Source organism: Dasypus novemcinctus, chromosome 3 (assembly GCF_030445035.2).
Source record: "Dasypus novemcinctus isolate mDasNov1 chromosome 3, mDasNov1.1.hap2, whole genome shotgun sequence".
Taxonomy (NCBI): domain Eukaryota; kingdom Metazoa; phylum Chordata; class Mammalia; order Cingulata; family Dasypodidae; genus Dasypus; species Dasypus novemcinctus.
In genome coordinates this window covers 120,884,626-120,900,784 of record NC_080675.1, presented here as the reverse complement: position 1 = coordinate 120,900,784, position 16,159 = coordinate 120,884,626, and the positions used below count along the sequence as shown (strand labels likewise).

At 37.1% G+C, this 16,159-nt stretch overlaps 2 protein-coding genes across 3 annotated transcripts in view; one reads left to right on the top strand and one right to left on the bottom strand.

Annotated features, from left to right (window-relative positions):
* Positions 1-16,159, top strand: part of SHC4 (SHC adaptor protein 4) — a 136,396-nt gene that overhangs the window by 63,608 nt on the left and 56,629 nt on the right. For both annotated transcript variants that reach the window (XM_058294168.1, XM_058294167.1), the window contains exon 4: positions 514-633. In XM_058294168.1, coding sequence (XP_058150151.1) covers positions 514-633 — 120 coding nt within the window. The remainder of the gene's footprint in view (positions 1-513; positions 634-16,159) is intronic.
* EID1 (EP300 interacting inhibitor of differentiation 1) lies at positions 7,189-8,907 on the bottom strand. Its single transcript, XM_004448073.5, has one exon. The coding sequence runs from the start codon at positions 8,831-8,833 to the stop codon at positions 8,258-8,260; it is 576 nt and encodes a 191-aa protein (XP_004448130.1). The 5' UTR covers positions 8,834-8,907; the 3' UTR covers positions 7,189-8,257.

Below are 16,159 nucleotides of genomic sequence, written 5' to 3'. Positions count from 1 at the left end.
GGTAGAATTTCAGGCATTCATTGTGGTTATCTGAGGGTGGATTTTATCTGGTAGAGAGGCCTTTTTAACTCTGACGAGGGGAAGATGAGGGAGGAACAAAGGATGATTTCAATAAAGGAAGCATATATTTAAGCAGACAGTGTTCATCAGTGCCTTCATTAGTTGATTATCAACTTGGATTTGTGATGCTGAAAAGTACTTGAGAGTTCAGCTGATCTAAATTCTTAACAGAAGTTCCTCTTACAGTAGTTCCCTTCTCCCAATTGGGAAGAGGGAGAATGTCTTAGAAAAGTTCTAAGGACTCCAATTTCACTACTTACTAGAGGACTTGCTGCATTCCAATTTTTAAAAAGCTTTTATTTAAAACGTCATTCCATATCATTTGATTTATATATAGTGAAGTAGAGAGTAATGAGTATGTGTTTTGACCTTTTAATAAAACATTTAAATACCACTAACATTCATTTAGTAACAAAATCCATAACTTAGAGTGTTACTTTGTTATTTTTAAAGACTCCAGTGAAGTTTCTATCAACAGTACTTGGCAAAAGTAATCTTCAGTTTTCGGGAATGAATATAAAACTGACCATCTCAATGGGCAGCCTCACATTGATGAATCTTGACAACCAACAGGTAAGATGTCATTTATAACTTGAACACCACACTTATTTTTCTAGAAAAACCTGAGGATAATAAAGAAAATAAAGTTTCAGACAGAATGAGCCTAAAATTTAATAAGGCACAAATATTTATGCCTAACAATACTTAGAACAATTGCATTATTAACCCATTATTGGGGTGTCTTACTGCCTGCCTGTGTGTCCCTACATAATTGACTTAGTATCAAGAACTAGCATACAAAGTACATAGCAAATACCATTTGGCAGCTGAATCAGTCATTCATTCCTTTCCATCAACCTTCACAAAGGGAAAGAAATTCCAATATCAGAACTAACAGACTATGTATACTCAACTGGGTGCAGATGATGGGCAAGGGGGAGGGCTAATGTTAGGGTTAATGTTCTAGTAATTGAGATTTAAACAGAAATCACTTCCTTCCTGTTCTTGTGGTTGAAAAGCTTTCTAAAATGTTATTATTATATGGTGTGAGATAGGTATCTAACTTCATTCTTTTGTATGTGAATATCTAGCTTTCCCAGCACCATTTGTGGAAGAGACTCTTCTTTCCCCATTGCATGTACTTATCAAAAATCAACTGGCCGTAGATGTGTGTGTCTATTTCTGGACTTTCAATTCTGTTCCATTGGTCTATTTGTCTATCTTTATGTTACTGCAACATTTTGATAACTGTAGCTTTGTGGTAGAAGTGAAATTGGGGACTCAAAAATGAATCAACTAAAAATGAATCAAGGACTTCAATATAAGAGCTAAAAGAATGTTTAAAAGATAACATAGAGGCAAATCTTCACAACCTGGAATTTGGCAATGGGTTCCCAGCTATGACATTCAAAGCAAGAACAACAAAACTAACAGAAAAATTTTATTTTATCAAAATTAAAATCTTTTATGTATCAAAGGAATATATCAAGAACATGAAAAGACAACCTACAGGATGGAGAAAGAATTGCAAACCATATATTGAATAAGGGCTTAATAATCAGAATATATAAAGAATTTTACAGTTGAGCAACAAAACACAAACGAACCAATTTTTAAAATGGGCAAAGGACTTGAAAGGACATTTCTCCAAATAAAATATGCCAATAAGCACATGAAAAGATGCTCAAAATCATTAGCCATTAGAGAAACACAAATCAAAAGCCTAATGAGATACCACCTCATACCCACAAGGATGACTGTTATTTTTTAAAAAACAAAAACCTAGAAAATATCAAATTTGGGGGAGTGGATGTGGCTTAAGCAGTTGAGTGCCTGCTTTATACATGGGAGGTCCGGGGTTTGGTTCCTGGTGCCTCCTAAAAACAAACAAACAACAAGCAAACAAAGGAAGACATCAGCTCAGGGGAGCTGATGTAGCTCAGTGGTTGAGTGCTGGCTTCCCACATACAAGGTCCCAGGTTCAATCTCTGGCCATGAAACCTCAAAATAAATAAATAAATAACAAATGTTGAAGAGGATGCAGACATTGTTTGTGGAAATGTAAAATGGTGCAGCCACTGTGGAAAGCAATATGGCAGTTCTTCAAAAAGTTAAATATGGTAATTCTATATGACCCAGCAATTCCATTCCTAGGTGCCTACCCCAAAAAAGTGAAAACAACATCTCAAATAAATATGTACTTGTACACCTATATTTATGGCAGCATTATTCACAATATAGCCAACAGGTGGAAACAACTCAAGTGTTCATCAACAAATGAGTGGATAAACAAAATGTGGTACAGACACACAATGGAGTATTAGTCAGTCATAAGAAAGAATGAAGTTGTGAAACATGCTGCAACATGGAAGAACCCTGAAAACATTATACTCAGTAAAATAAGCAAGGCATATAAGGACAGATATTGTAAGAGATGACTAGAAATAGCAAATTCGCAGGAATAGAAAGTAGATTAGAGGTTACTAGGGGACAAGGGAAGGGGGCAGAGGGAAGTGTTTTTTGAAGGAAAAAAAAAAAACTTTATCCCCCCCCCAAAAAAAAATACTGTAAAATGATACATTATGAAAAACGAAAATAGTAAAGGTACAGAAGATTGGAACAGCACAATAAATGCTTGCAGTAACACTATGGACATATGCAATCCTGTAACTAATGATTAGAGAAAATACACTTTTTTTTTTAAGATTTATTTTATTTCTCCCCCTCCCCTTGTTGTTGGTGCTTGCTGTCTACTTTCTCTGTCTGTTCATTGTGTGAATATCTTCTTCTTAGGAGGCACCAGGAACCGAACCTGGGACGTCCATGTTGTAAGGAACTGCCCAATTGCTTGAGCCACCTCCTCTTCCTTCTTGTTTTGTCTCTTCGTTGTGTCATCTCATTGCCCCACCTTACCTTGACAGCTCACTTTCTTGTCATCTTTAGGAGGCACTAGGAACCAAACCCAGGACCTCCCATATGGTAGGCAGGAGCCCAGCTGTTTGAGCCACATATACTTCCTTGGAGATAATACACTCTTTAAAAGTACAAAGAGAATTTATGAAAACTAGTATGAGGTCATAAAACAATGTTACTGCATAAACACAATATTTCTTCTTTGGTGATTTATGATACTCTGGTGTATTTTACGAACCTTATTTCTCACAGAACAGTGTTGCTGAAGCAGTTGAAAAGATGCATGTGCATTGAACTAAATGTGCACCTAAACTAGGACACTCTTTATTACTTGCTTTTGATTTTAATTTGCTTTTGATTTTTTAAACTAAATTTCTTATATCAGTTTACTTATGTGTTTTATAGTCTGAATTTTTTCTTTGTCTGATATGTATTGATTCAAGGGCTCTTGATATTTAAGATTTTTTTGCATGGAGTGTTGTTGATCAAGACCACATGGAAGGTTTAATGTGCACTTGGCAATGAGAAAACACTAAAAGGCTGTGAGATATATATAGAAACAAAACCTTGGCTTTGCCACTTAGTAGCAAGATACCCTACTATGCTCTGAGCTTCAGTTTTCTTCATCACTAAAATGAGGTTTATAGTACTTATTCATAGAGTTTCTGAGAGGATGACTTTAACACCAGTATGTATCTCACACAGTTATTTAGAGGATTAAGTGATATACTAGATGTAAATCACTTAGCATAGTGCCTGCCATGTGGTTACTATTACTAGATACGTGGTAACTATTATTAACTCAAATATCTTTCTTGGTGACCTTTTCATGTACTCAGTAATTAACAAGGAAAGCATGTTATATAAAATTGTAAAATTGTCAGAAACATATAAATATAGTCATATACAGTTTGACTTCTATTTGTTTTTTTTTTTTTACCAAAAACTTCACTTAAAGATTCACTTTGTATTCTGAATTCAAAATCAGAATAAAACACATAACTTATACAGTAGTATAAAATATCTTAGGAGGAAAATTTTTAATATAAGACAGTTCAGAATAGATTTCTATCTTCTTCAGTCCTGATTGATTATCCAAGAGTGATGACATTATTGGTATAAAGACAGCATAATAATTTTGGCTGTACTTGGAAGATGCAACATATCTGGGTGGAAGGTGAAATATTCATTCATTCAGAATCTTGCCCTCAATATACCTTTAGATTTAAATTTTATTTTTAGTTTTCACCCAGCTGTATGGCATCAGAAGGCTCAATGCTTTTAATTATGAGTTCTCATTGAGTATAGGAGTCCTGGGTAGTCTGTCAGAGTTTTGCAGGGGAGTAAGAGTAGGCAAAGCTGGAGCCATCATGGTAACAGCCTTAGGTGCAGAATCTAATCAGCATTTTTAAAAAGTGCCTTTTTCCATGAGGTGACTGAAGTGAAAGGAAGACTAGGGTTGTGGTGTGTATGCTAGGACTAGGAAGTATAGTGTGTTCTTATTATCAGCATCTCTTTCCCCTCCACTATGCTTCTTCAGGTCACTGCAAGTAGAGGTAGTATTGCCACACACCCACAATCTTTAAGGCAGAATAGAGGTAGGGACAGTGGCATGGGTAGCATCCACTACCAGTAGCTACAGCAATGGAGTGCTTTTGGGAGTGATTCATCTTTTCTTCACTGGTGTAATGGAATGGGTTGTGTTCAGCTGGAAGTGTGGTCCAAAGTTAGGGTTTCCTTAATTTGACTCAGGGATTGATTTGAAAAAATTATTGTGGACTATTCTGCAGGAATAACGGCTGGGAGGAAAAGAGATGTGCCACTCTGAATGCTTCCACTCAAGCTTTGTATGTGCCATCTAAAGAGCAAATGTTTGAGATGAAGGCAGCAGAGAAGGGATCTTATGGCTGTAGCATGAAAAAAGGATTTATTAAATCCCTTCTTAAAAAAAGCTACCCCCTTGAAGTTCTAAGATAAATACCAGGAAATAGTAATACCTTTTCTTCCCACTTAACTTTTAAGAAACACTTTGGACTGAAAACCTAACATTCAAGTTTATGGATTTACTCATAGATAATAGAACATTTATAGGTCAGAAGGTACACATTTATCTTCAGCCATGAGGACATCAAGAATATAGCCATTCACTCCCAGAAAATGTTTCACAGACATGCCAAGGCAGAAAATACAATTATATTAAACACTTAATGCTTGCCATTTTTAAAAATCACCATATTTTGGAGTGGGAAAGTATTTTGGTAAAGCAAATTATAGGAATGTCTTATAGTCTGTCTTAAAATTCAAGCAATAGGCTTTCTTGGCATCCTTTAAGATGGCATTTTAGGGCTTTAAGCAACAATATTAAATGTCTCAATAGCTTTCATTCTAATTTTTTACTCACTTCTATTATCTTCCAATCCAACAGCTGCAAATTGAGAAGGGTAATAGAGATAAAGAACAGGCAGAAAATAAAGACATCCTTTAGTCTCCATGAAGGGAGGCAACTTCAAATATTTACAAAGGCTAGGCAGGTAATGCCAGCTTTCCAGGCACAAGCAGCAGCAGTGGTGCAAGCACAATGATAAGCGGTGGTAACCTGGGGAAAATGGCAAACAGAATACCTTCTCTACCTGAAGATGAATCAGATGCTTTTTTGCTATGTAGGACTGTAGATGAAGTGCCAGATTTTCTTTTACAAAAAAACGGAAATCTGGATTTTTAGCTGCTATCTCTAGATGAGATGCGGGTCTCTAAGAAACTAAAAATTAGAAGTGGGAACCTAACAAAATGAATCTGTGTGCCATCTGTGGCCTGAGGGGCAGCCAATGTTGTCCATTTCAACTAAGCTTTTATAATACCAATTGATAGATCCAGAAAATCCTCCTCCAATCACAACTATGTACTCATAAGCTTCAAGTTCCCTCTCCCCACGTATCCTACCAAAAAAAAAATTCACTTTTTCCCCCAGAACTTTTCTTTGGTTCCCAGTAATAACACTGGTACATATAGCTTACCATGTGCCAAACACTACTCTAAAAGACACACCACACATATATCTTTATTTAAGTTTCACAATTTAAAAGGTACATCTGATTAATATTCCTCTTTTCAGTTAAGGTCCCTGAGACAGAAAGGTTAAGTAGTTTACCCAGTTACAGAGCTAGGAAGGGATGAAGCCCAGATTTGAACAAGGATTCCAGTATGTGGTAACTGTAAAATTTTTTAAGAAGTGGTTCTATCCTTCTAAAAGGGGTGTTAAAATGTTACCATTTTCCATCTTCAGTAAGCACTAACAAGCATTAACTTCAGTGATTTCTCAGGTTACTTCTTATTTTGAAAACCAACTAACCATCAGTCAGTTGCAGAGCCAAGGTCTTTTTCCTTAAGAGAAGTTTTTAAACTCAACAGGGAGTGCAGTTTTCTTTCCACTCCCCTTGTTCCCTGCTTAGTCCCAGAAACAGAATCACAACCTCCTAGTTTGTAGACCTGTGTTTTTTTCCTGAGCTGATTTTTCCCACTATATTTAACTGGAGATAAATACAACTGGCCAGTTTGTTGTATACTGACATTCTTTTTTCAGAGTAATTATCTATCCAGACTCATTTGACTGACGTTATAAGCTATTTGAGAAAGCAATGGAAGAGGTAAGGTATAGGAAAGGCACTAGGATTAAGATATTTGTCAACATTTTCACCTCCTATCTAGTTTTTCTCCCATCTCCCATCACCCCCTCACCAAGCTAGTATTTGAGAGATTATGAGTCATCACTGGGATTTAATGGCCACAGGGTGTAAATTTTATAGAAAAAAAAACTCCTTCCCCAAAGGACAGGATGACTATTACATAGATAAGGCTCTGAGTTGTCTTGTTGTATTGAATGTGTCCTACACTGCCACAATAGGCAGAAATATCTGGTACTTTTACTCGTCATGATAAAACCTGCCTACTTACAATTCAGTTTTATTGGGTGCAGCCTTCTGACATCTTACCTATTTTCCTTATAGAACTTCAGCACCTTAACATATTACACATAGCAACACACTCATTGACAGAGCAGGTTTTCCTAGGTTGGCAAAAATCATGTTGAAACTGGATCACACTTTCCCATATAAATACTGGTTAAATTTCAGTCTTAAAAAAGTAGTTGTAATAATATGTACAATAAAAAGTAGTATACAGAGAAAGTCTGTGCAATACTAACAGTCAAACAAAAGACACAGAACAAGAAATTTTATTATCTTGAATGCTGGTGCATAACGAATAACAAGCTTAATTAGAGGAGACAGAGGGAAACAAAAGATACTGAAGTGGATTTCTGGGCAGGTTTAAAATTGTTAAAGGTTGATGGCAAAATTGTTCATAAAGTCTTTTTTCCTAGTTCAAGATGTAGTTTTACTTTTACGTGACAATTTTCACTAACACTTCTTATGAAATTCAACTAGTCCTTTGCCTGTCAAGTTAAATGAATAATAGGGAGCAAAACAGAAAATTTCCCTAATATATAAGGATGTTCAGAAATAGTTTTTCTTGGTACTTTCACATACATTTTAGTGTTTATATTTGAAACATTAAGGGCATCTTAATTTTTAATTGGTCTTAACATAAAAAATGATCATGACAATGGATACTCCTCAATTATTGATCACAGTAGCTTTATACAGAATCAAAATACATGTATAACAAAATTTCAAATGCTCTTGGAAACACATTTTAAGATATAGCACAAGTGATGTATATTTCTTTTTGGGTTTGCTCATCCTGTTGGGATACTGACAACTCTTACACAAATAGTTTATCCTTTGATAACTATAGCTTGAATAAATCACAAAGTTGGAATTTTCAAAATTTTCTCAATATGCTTCCAGTCCAAGTAATTCAGACATCTTGTGTTGGACATTTTGCTTTTTTTTTTTTTTCTCATTACACAGTTAATTCTCAGTGGGCTCTCTGTCGGCAGTTTGTCTTGGTCATGACCTATTCTTGCAAAACCATTCTTTATGGTGAAACGGATAGGAAAGACTTCCCCATGCAAGGAAAATAATCTGGATCAATAACAAAGTCAAAGATATTGGTGTACCAGGACATTCTTGAAAAGAGGTTTCAACAGTCCTCAAATCCTTTTCTTTCAACTGTACAGTCACTGCTCTATTATGCAAAACAAAAACAATTTTTTTTTGGAAGATCAAGTTTTTCACATGTACGGAATTATTTGGAATGAACCCAAAAGATAGTGGAATGTTGGGTCTCTCCTCAAGTAGTTTCCTCCTCTTCTAAGAGCTTTTAACTACTCTCTATCGATAATCTCATCACAGCCGAGTTCTTCGGTCAGACGATTGACAACCATAAGTGAAAAAAGCTCTTCGATAAAAGCCAACTGATCAAACGGGGTCTTCTCATAATGCATCTGAAACCCGCCATCTAGGGCTGCTTCTCTTGCTCTGGATGTTCTCAGAAACATCTTGTTGGCTTCTTCAAGGGCCGCTGACACTCTGTAGCCTGCACCACTGAGGTGCTCCTCTTCAGGATAGTCGTAGTCGTCGTCCCAGTCATCAAATTCCTCGCCCTCGTCCTCGCTGTCGAAGTCTGGGGCTGCGATCTGGCCTGGCTGTTCCCCACGGTTAGGACCGTTCGCTAGGCCCCCTTTGCCCTCAGGCTCCGCCATTGGCTGGGCCTCCTCCTGCTCCATTGGGCCTTCCTCCTCAAGCTGTGACGGCTCCCCGTTGCGGGAGGAGCTCGGGGATGGCTCCCGGCTCCCGCTGCCTACCTCCATCTGCGGAAGGCCGCTCTCGCCAGGCATTACATCCATCTGCAGGTCACTGCTCTCTTCATACAGCTCGGAAAGCACCGACATTTCCGACATGTTACCAGCTGCTGGACTGCTTGCAAAGCGTTTGCAAGATCGGAGAGACGCGGCGGTGCGATAGTGCGCGTGCGCAAACGCTGTGCGCTTGCGTAACCCTGTGCGCGTGCGTGACCCCCAGACACCGCCTCCCGCTTGGCTTCTGTAGGAGCTGTTCGCTCTTCTCCGGAGAACGTTGTAGTATTCTGTGGGCTACATTTCATTCGATTGGAACTTCATTCTTAGAGACTGTACATGCAAGAGCGTTACCTAGTCTCTATCTTAACCGCCCTGCTGCGTATGCTCCTATAACTTGAAAGTACCCCATACGTTCAAATTGATCCTTTTTTTTTTTTTTTTTTAAAGATTTATTTATTTATTTAATTTCCCCCCCTCCCCTGGTTGTCTGTTCTTGGTGTCTTTTTGCTGCGTCTTGTTTCTTTGTCCACTTCTGTTGTCAGCGGCACGGGAAGTGTGGGCAGCGCCATTCCTGGGCAGGCTGCTCTTTCTTTTCACGCTGGGCGGCTCTCCTCACGGGCGCACTCCTTGCGCGTGGGGCTCCCCCACGCGGGGGACACCCTTGCGTGGCAAGGCACTCCTTGCGCGCATCAGCACTGCGCATGGCCAGCTCCACACGGGTCAAGGAGGCCCGGGGTTTGAACCGCGGACCTCCCACATGGTAGACGGATGCCCTAACCACTGGGCCAAAGTCCGTTTCCCTCAAATTGATCCTTTTCCATCTTCCCCTCCCTTTTCCATTCTCCACCTCTTCATCTCCCTTCCCTTCATCCTCTTCGCTTCTCTCCCCTTCCCTCCTGCTCTTCTCTCTTTTCCCCCGCCTCCCCTAGACAATCGCATCTGCTCCAAAGTTTTAACTACAGTCTATGCACTGATAACTTCCAAATCTACATCTCCAAACTAGGCAATTTTCTCGACCACTGATTAATCTGTTAAAAACTGATCTATCTTAATGAGGTTATGATGTTAAATTCACAAATAATACGTGATATCTCTTTGCATTTACATAGATATTTTTGTCCTCGTAAAAATGTTATTTTGTGGTTTATTCTTTTACATATTTTATATAACTGTCTTCAACTTAAAGGAAAAAAAACTGTTTTGAAGATTTAACCTTGTTTGTATGCATTGACATATTTTATGTTTTCACAGCATTCCACTGTATAGATATACTGTACATATATACTGTACTGACCTAATCATGGACAAATAATTTCCAAATTTTTGTTTTATGAATTATGATAAGTGAACATCCTCATGTGCCAATGTTTCGCTAGAGTAAATACCTAGAAGCAGGATGGTACCTTATGCATACTATTGTAAGAACTTGCTGGATCCTCTAGGTTCTTGGCTATGTCCCATAAAAGAATTTAAGAACATGCCAGTTTAATTAGGCCAGTAAAAAGTTTATTGAGAGAAAAAAGTACACACCGGAGACATGGATGTGGGTAATTTCCAGGCAAAGAGGTGCCGCTAAGGGGTGGGGGTTGGGAGTTGCCATTCCTATATTAAAGGCGGTCTTCCCTCTTCCTTTTCCTAACATGGGGAAGGGACCCAGCTCTTTGCTGTTTTGGTTGGTTGCCTTTTGATCCTCACTTTTTAGCTCTCAGAGGACCAATGGGGAAGCATTTCTATTTGGAGTTATCCAGGACCAATGGTGAGACCTGTCTGGAGTTACCCCAGTTTTCCTCTTGAGCCTGGGAATTCCAAATGGGACCTTGTGACCAGGGGTACTTTCAGCGGGGTCTTTCCAGCTTTGTTCTTAGTAGCAGCCATCCCTCAGGGGGTTTCCGGGCAGGTTCTCAGGGCCATGTTCACTGTTGGGTTTCAGCTGTCTTCCCTTCCCTCTTTGCCTATACTAACCTGCCTCAATACTTAAGTCTTAAATGCTGTCAAATCATTCTCCAAAGTTGTGGTACAAATTTATGCTCTAATCAATAGTGTTTCAGAATATCCACACCCGCGCTACACATGATTTTGTTGAATTTTAATAATTTTATCAGTTTGATTGTATCTTGTTTTGTTTTTCATGACTTCGATTTCTTGGAGATTGAATATCTTTCAACACGTTTATTGAACATTTCTATTCCTTCTATGAACTGTTTTTTTTTTCTTATTGATTTATAGGAATTCTTTATAGATTCTCTATATGAATACTTGGTTTTACATGTTGTAAATATATTCTCCCTGCCATATGTGGTTTGTCCTGGTTAAGAGGTCTTTTCTCATATATATGGTCTGTTCCTGCCCCTCCGTTGTTTGCACTCACTGTCTGCTCTCTGCCTTTGTTTGTGGTCTGCTTGTCTTCTTTTTAGGAGGCACCAGAAATTGAACCTGGGACCTCCCATGTGGGAGGAAGGCACCCAATCACTTGAGCCACCTCTGTTCCCTGCTTTTTGTGTCTGTCATTGTATCTCCTGGTTGTGTCATCTCATTGCACTAGCTGACTGTGCCAGTCTGTCACATCAGCTTGTTGCATCAGCTCGCTGTCATGCTTGTCCTCCCTAGGAGGCACTGGGAACTGAACCTGGGACCTCCCATATGGTAGGCAGGTGCCCAACTGCTTGAGCCACATCCTTTTCCCTCTCATAGATGTTTTGTTTTGTTTTTTTAAAGATTTATTTATTTATCCCCCCCTCCGCCCCCAGTTGTCTGCTCTCTGTGTGTTCTTCTGTAACTGCTTCTATCCTTATCAGTGGCACCGGGAATCTGTGTTTCTTTTTTGTCACATTATCTTGTTGTGTCAGCTCTCCGTGTGTGAGGCACCATTCTTGGGCAGGCTGCACTTTCTTTCGCTCTGGGCGGCTCTCCTTACGTGGCACACTCCTTGTGAGTGGGGCTCCACTATGCAGGGGACACCCCTGCGTGGCAGGGCACTCCCTGCGCGCATCAGCACTGTGCATGGGCCAGCTCCACATGGGTCAAGGAGGCCCAGGGTTTGAACCGTGGACCTCTCATGTGGTAGGCAGATGCCCTATCCATTGGGCCAAGTCCGCTTCCTTCATAGATGTTTTAAAATTGGTTTTCATGTAGTCAAATTTGATGTTTTGTTCTTTTAAAAATTGCTTTTACTCTTCTCGCACATTTATTCTTCCTTCTGAATTTTAGAACTATGTAGTTTGAAAAGATCCATGAATGACATTGGTGGAATTTTTTTATAATTGCATGCTGTTTATTGATTAATTTGTGGAGAATTGACATCTTTACAATATTGTCTTCTCATCCCTAAAGATGAAATGTATCTTTCTCATTTTTCTGTTCTTATTATTCCTTCAATGAAGATTTCCAAAAAGTCTTACATTATTCTTATCAATTTTATTCTTAGGTACTCTTGTAAAATACAACTTTTCCCCTAATACCATATCTATTTGGCTATTACTGATACATGGGAATGACACTGATCTTTGTATGTTGATATTCTTGTTTTAGTAAGCATTCTTTTTACTAAAATATATATATATATATATATACGTGTGTAGATATGTACTTATATATGATATAAATATAGAAAAGTGCACAGATTATAAATATGCAACTTGATTATCACAAAATATTTGTGTAACCACTTACCAGATAAGAATACTGTTTCTAGCATCCCAGAAAACCTGTGCCCTCTTTCCTTGCCCCAGAGGTAACCACTACTGTATTTTGAAAACGACAAAATAATTTTGCCTGTTTTTGAGCTTTTCATAAATTAAATCATGCAAGGGTATATTCCTTATGTCTGTCTCCTTGTGCTTAAAAACATGTGACTGCATGACATCAATGCCATGTAGGAGTCTATTGTTTGAATATCACAGTCATTGGGATTGTTCCCAGTTTGGAGCTATTATGAATAGAGCAGTTATTAACTTTCTTGAGCATGTTTTCTTGGTGCACATTTATACACAATTCTGTTGAATATACATCTAAGTGTGGAATTGCTTGGTCATCTTATATAAGCAGTTTTAATAGATACTGTCAAACAGTTCTCCAAAGTGCTTGCACCAATTTACCCAGCAGCATGTTAGAAGTCTAGTTATACTGCATTCTGTCCAACACATGCATCCTGACACAATACATTTAAATATAATTTTAGCTATTCTGGTGATAAAAACTCATTACAGTTTTCATTTGCATTTTCCTGATGACTCTTAAGGGAAAATACCTTTGCATAATTTCATCATTGTATTAAATCTCTTCTTTTGAGTGAATGTTGATGTCTTTTGTCCACTTTTTGTTTTTGTTTTTGGCACCCAGTCAGGGACTTGAATTGCCCACTGTTAAAATTCTGTTGTCTGTCTATCATTCTAATTTGTAAGACTTCTTTATATATTCTGGATACAAGTTATTTGTTAGTTATTTTGTGAACATCGCTCATTCTGTGGCTTGCCTTTTCATTCTCTTAATGGCATCAATTGTTGAATGGCAATTCCTAATTTTAATGTAGGAATTTATCCATTTTTCCTTTATGGCTGGTGCTCTTTTTATTCATTTTTAAGTTTTTAAGTTTTTGCCTATCCCAAGGTCCTAAAGGTGGTCTTCAGTATTACCTTCTAGAAGTGTTGCTCTAACTTTCACAATTAGATCTAGCAGTCTACCTAGGATTGGTTTTTAGGTATGGTATAAATTAAGAGGTCAAGATTAATTTTTTTCTATGTGGGTACTAAATTGACCCAGTACCAGTTTTTGAAAAGACCATTTTTTCCTACTGTTCTGCTGTGCCTTTTGTGATAAGTATTCATATACGTGTTGATCTGTTTCTATAGTCTCTATTCAGTTTCACTTGTTTATTCTATTCTTGAACTAATATTACATTGTCTTAATCAGTCTAGCTTTTTAAGAAGCCTTGATAAACTATTAGTGCTAGTTCTCCATCTTTTTTCTTCTTGTCAAGATAGTCTTGGCCACTTGCATATAAACTTTAGAATCAACTTGTCAATTTTCAGACCAAAATATTTTGATTGAGATTTCATTGAATCTATCAATTGATTTGGGGGGAAGGGTCATCCTTACATTATTATTAATTTATCTAATCCATGAACATGACAATTCTCCATCTCTTTAATTTCTCAATGTTTTTCAGTTTTAGTGTAGATTTATTCTTTATAAATATGCTATTATAAATTGTTTCCATTTTTAAAATATTATTTGATGCTGGTGTATAGAAATATAATTTGTTGTATATTAACTTTGTAAGCATGACTTTGTCAAATTATCCTATTAATCATTTATGTATAGATTTTTTTGCTCATATTATCTATGAATAGGGATAATTTTCTTTCTTTCCCATCCTTATTACTTTCTTTTCCATATTTTATGCAATGGCTAGAATCCCCACTCTAACTTTGGAATGGGCATCCTTCTCTCATTCCTGATTTCAGGGAGAGATCTACATTTACTTTAAACTCTGCAAAAAATATTTTTATGCAGTAAATTTTTATTTAGATTTACTCACATATTTACCCTTTACTTTTCATTCTTTCTTGTGTTCATGCTTCATCTAGCATAATTTCCCTTCTGCCTGAGAATTCCCTTTAGTATTTACTTTAGCATAGGTCTGCTGGTAATTAATTCTTTTACCTTGTGTTTGTCTGGAATATATTTTAATTTCATTTTTGAAGAATACTTTCTCTGGATATGGAATCCTAGGAGGACAATTTCAGCACTTTGAAAATATCATGTTAATGTCTTTTGACTTAAATTTTTTCTTCTGTTGAAAAACCTGTCAATCTTATTGTTGATTCTCTGAATATAATGTCGTTTTCTCTAGCTTATTCTAAGAAGTAAAAAATAATGTAAAAAAAAGTAAAAGATAATTTACTTTTGCTTCTGGTCAGAAGGTAGGGTAGGGGTAAAGAAATGTAATCTAGTCAGTGATTGAACTGATTCGAATGTAGGCTTCATACTTTGTGAGGATTGGTCAAGTTCTTGTTCACTCCCATGTCTAGGGGTAGTTTTCAGGTACCCCAGCTGAAGGTGGGGTACTTGCCAGGGTGCTTCTAGGCCTTGAGCTCTAATTTTTGTCCCTCCAAAGTCTTGTAAGGCTGCCAGAAGCTCATGGCAATTTCTCTCCCTCTTAGATGCCACTTGTGAATTGGCAAATGCCTTAAAGGAAAAGGCAACGTTTAATATCAGGCTCATCTCTTTGCACTTCCCTTCTTTCCATTATGTTGGCCTCTCAGGTCCTCAAACCCTTACTCACTCTCTGATGCCTTTAAGCAGATGTGCATTGTTATTTTTTTAATAATTTGTTAGTTGGGTCACTTTTCTCTTTGTTTTGATTTTAGTTATATATTTGAACTGTCTATAGAAATGACAGTTTTATCTCTTTTTTAGTCTAAAACTCTATAAATATTTTCTTGTGTTATTAAGTAGTAGAAATATAGTGAGACTTTCTGACTTTAAAGGTAATGTTTTTAATGCTTTACTATTAAATGAGCTATCTGGTGGATACCCTTTGTCAGTTAAGAATGTCCTTTTCTCTTCTTGGTTTGTTAAGAATTTCTCTCATGAATGGGGTTGAATTTAAACAGATGCTTTGTTGACATCTATTGAGATGATCATATGCTTTTTTTTTCCCCTTTTATTATAATGAATGACATTAATAGATTTTTTTCCCCCCTAATAGTACACCAGCCTTGTATTTCTGGAATAAGTCCTACTTGTATTTAATTTTCTTACATTATATTAGGATATTTTGTAATTATGTTTATGAATGAGACTAACCCATAGTTGTTATTTCTTTTGCACTCCTTGTCAAGTTTCAGTATTAGGGTTATGCTATAATCATACAAATCTATTGTGTTGCTTTTCTTCTTTTTCTTTGCTCTGGAGCATTGTATGTAAATGGGAATTATCTGTTCTTTAAATATTTGGTGGAACTTTTCTATAACAACATCTGGGTATGCCCTTTCCTGGAGTAAATCTTTGATATCAGTTTAGTTAATACAAGAGTTATTGATATGTTTACATGTTTTCCTTTTTGGGCCTATTTCTGAAAAGTACATTTTTCTAGAATTGTCCATTTCATTTGGTTTTCAAATTTATTGCTACAAAGCCTCACACAGTATTATATTTACATAGCATCTGCTTTCTTGAAGAGAAGTTTTCTAATCAAATTATTAATCCACATTTACCACTCTTATTTCTGTTTTGTGGGTTCATTCTAAGTAAGAGGCAGGGGTTTAGCTTGCCTAACTGACATCTGTCAAAAGGTGGTCTTTACTGGTTTGTCAAGAAACACTCTGGAAATTTCTTAAAGTAGTGAACAAATCTGGATGGTCCAATGCATTTGGATGAATAAATATTTTTTTTAAGAAGCAGTGTCAACAAGCATGGAAAGAATTT

Coding starts and splice junctions, on each gene's coding strand:
- EID1 (XM_004448073.5), bottom strand. CDS start 8,833: ATGTCGGAAATGTCGGTGCTTTCCGAGCTGTATGAAGAGAGCAGTGAC.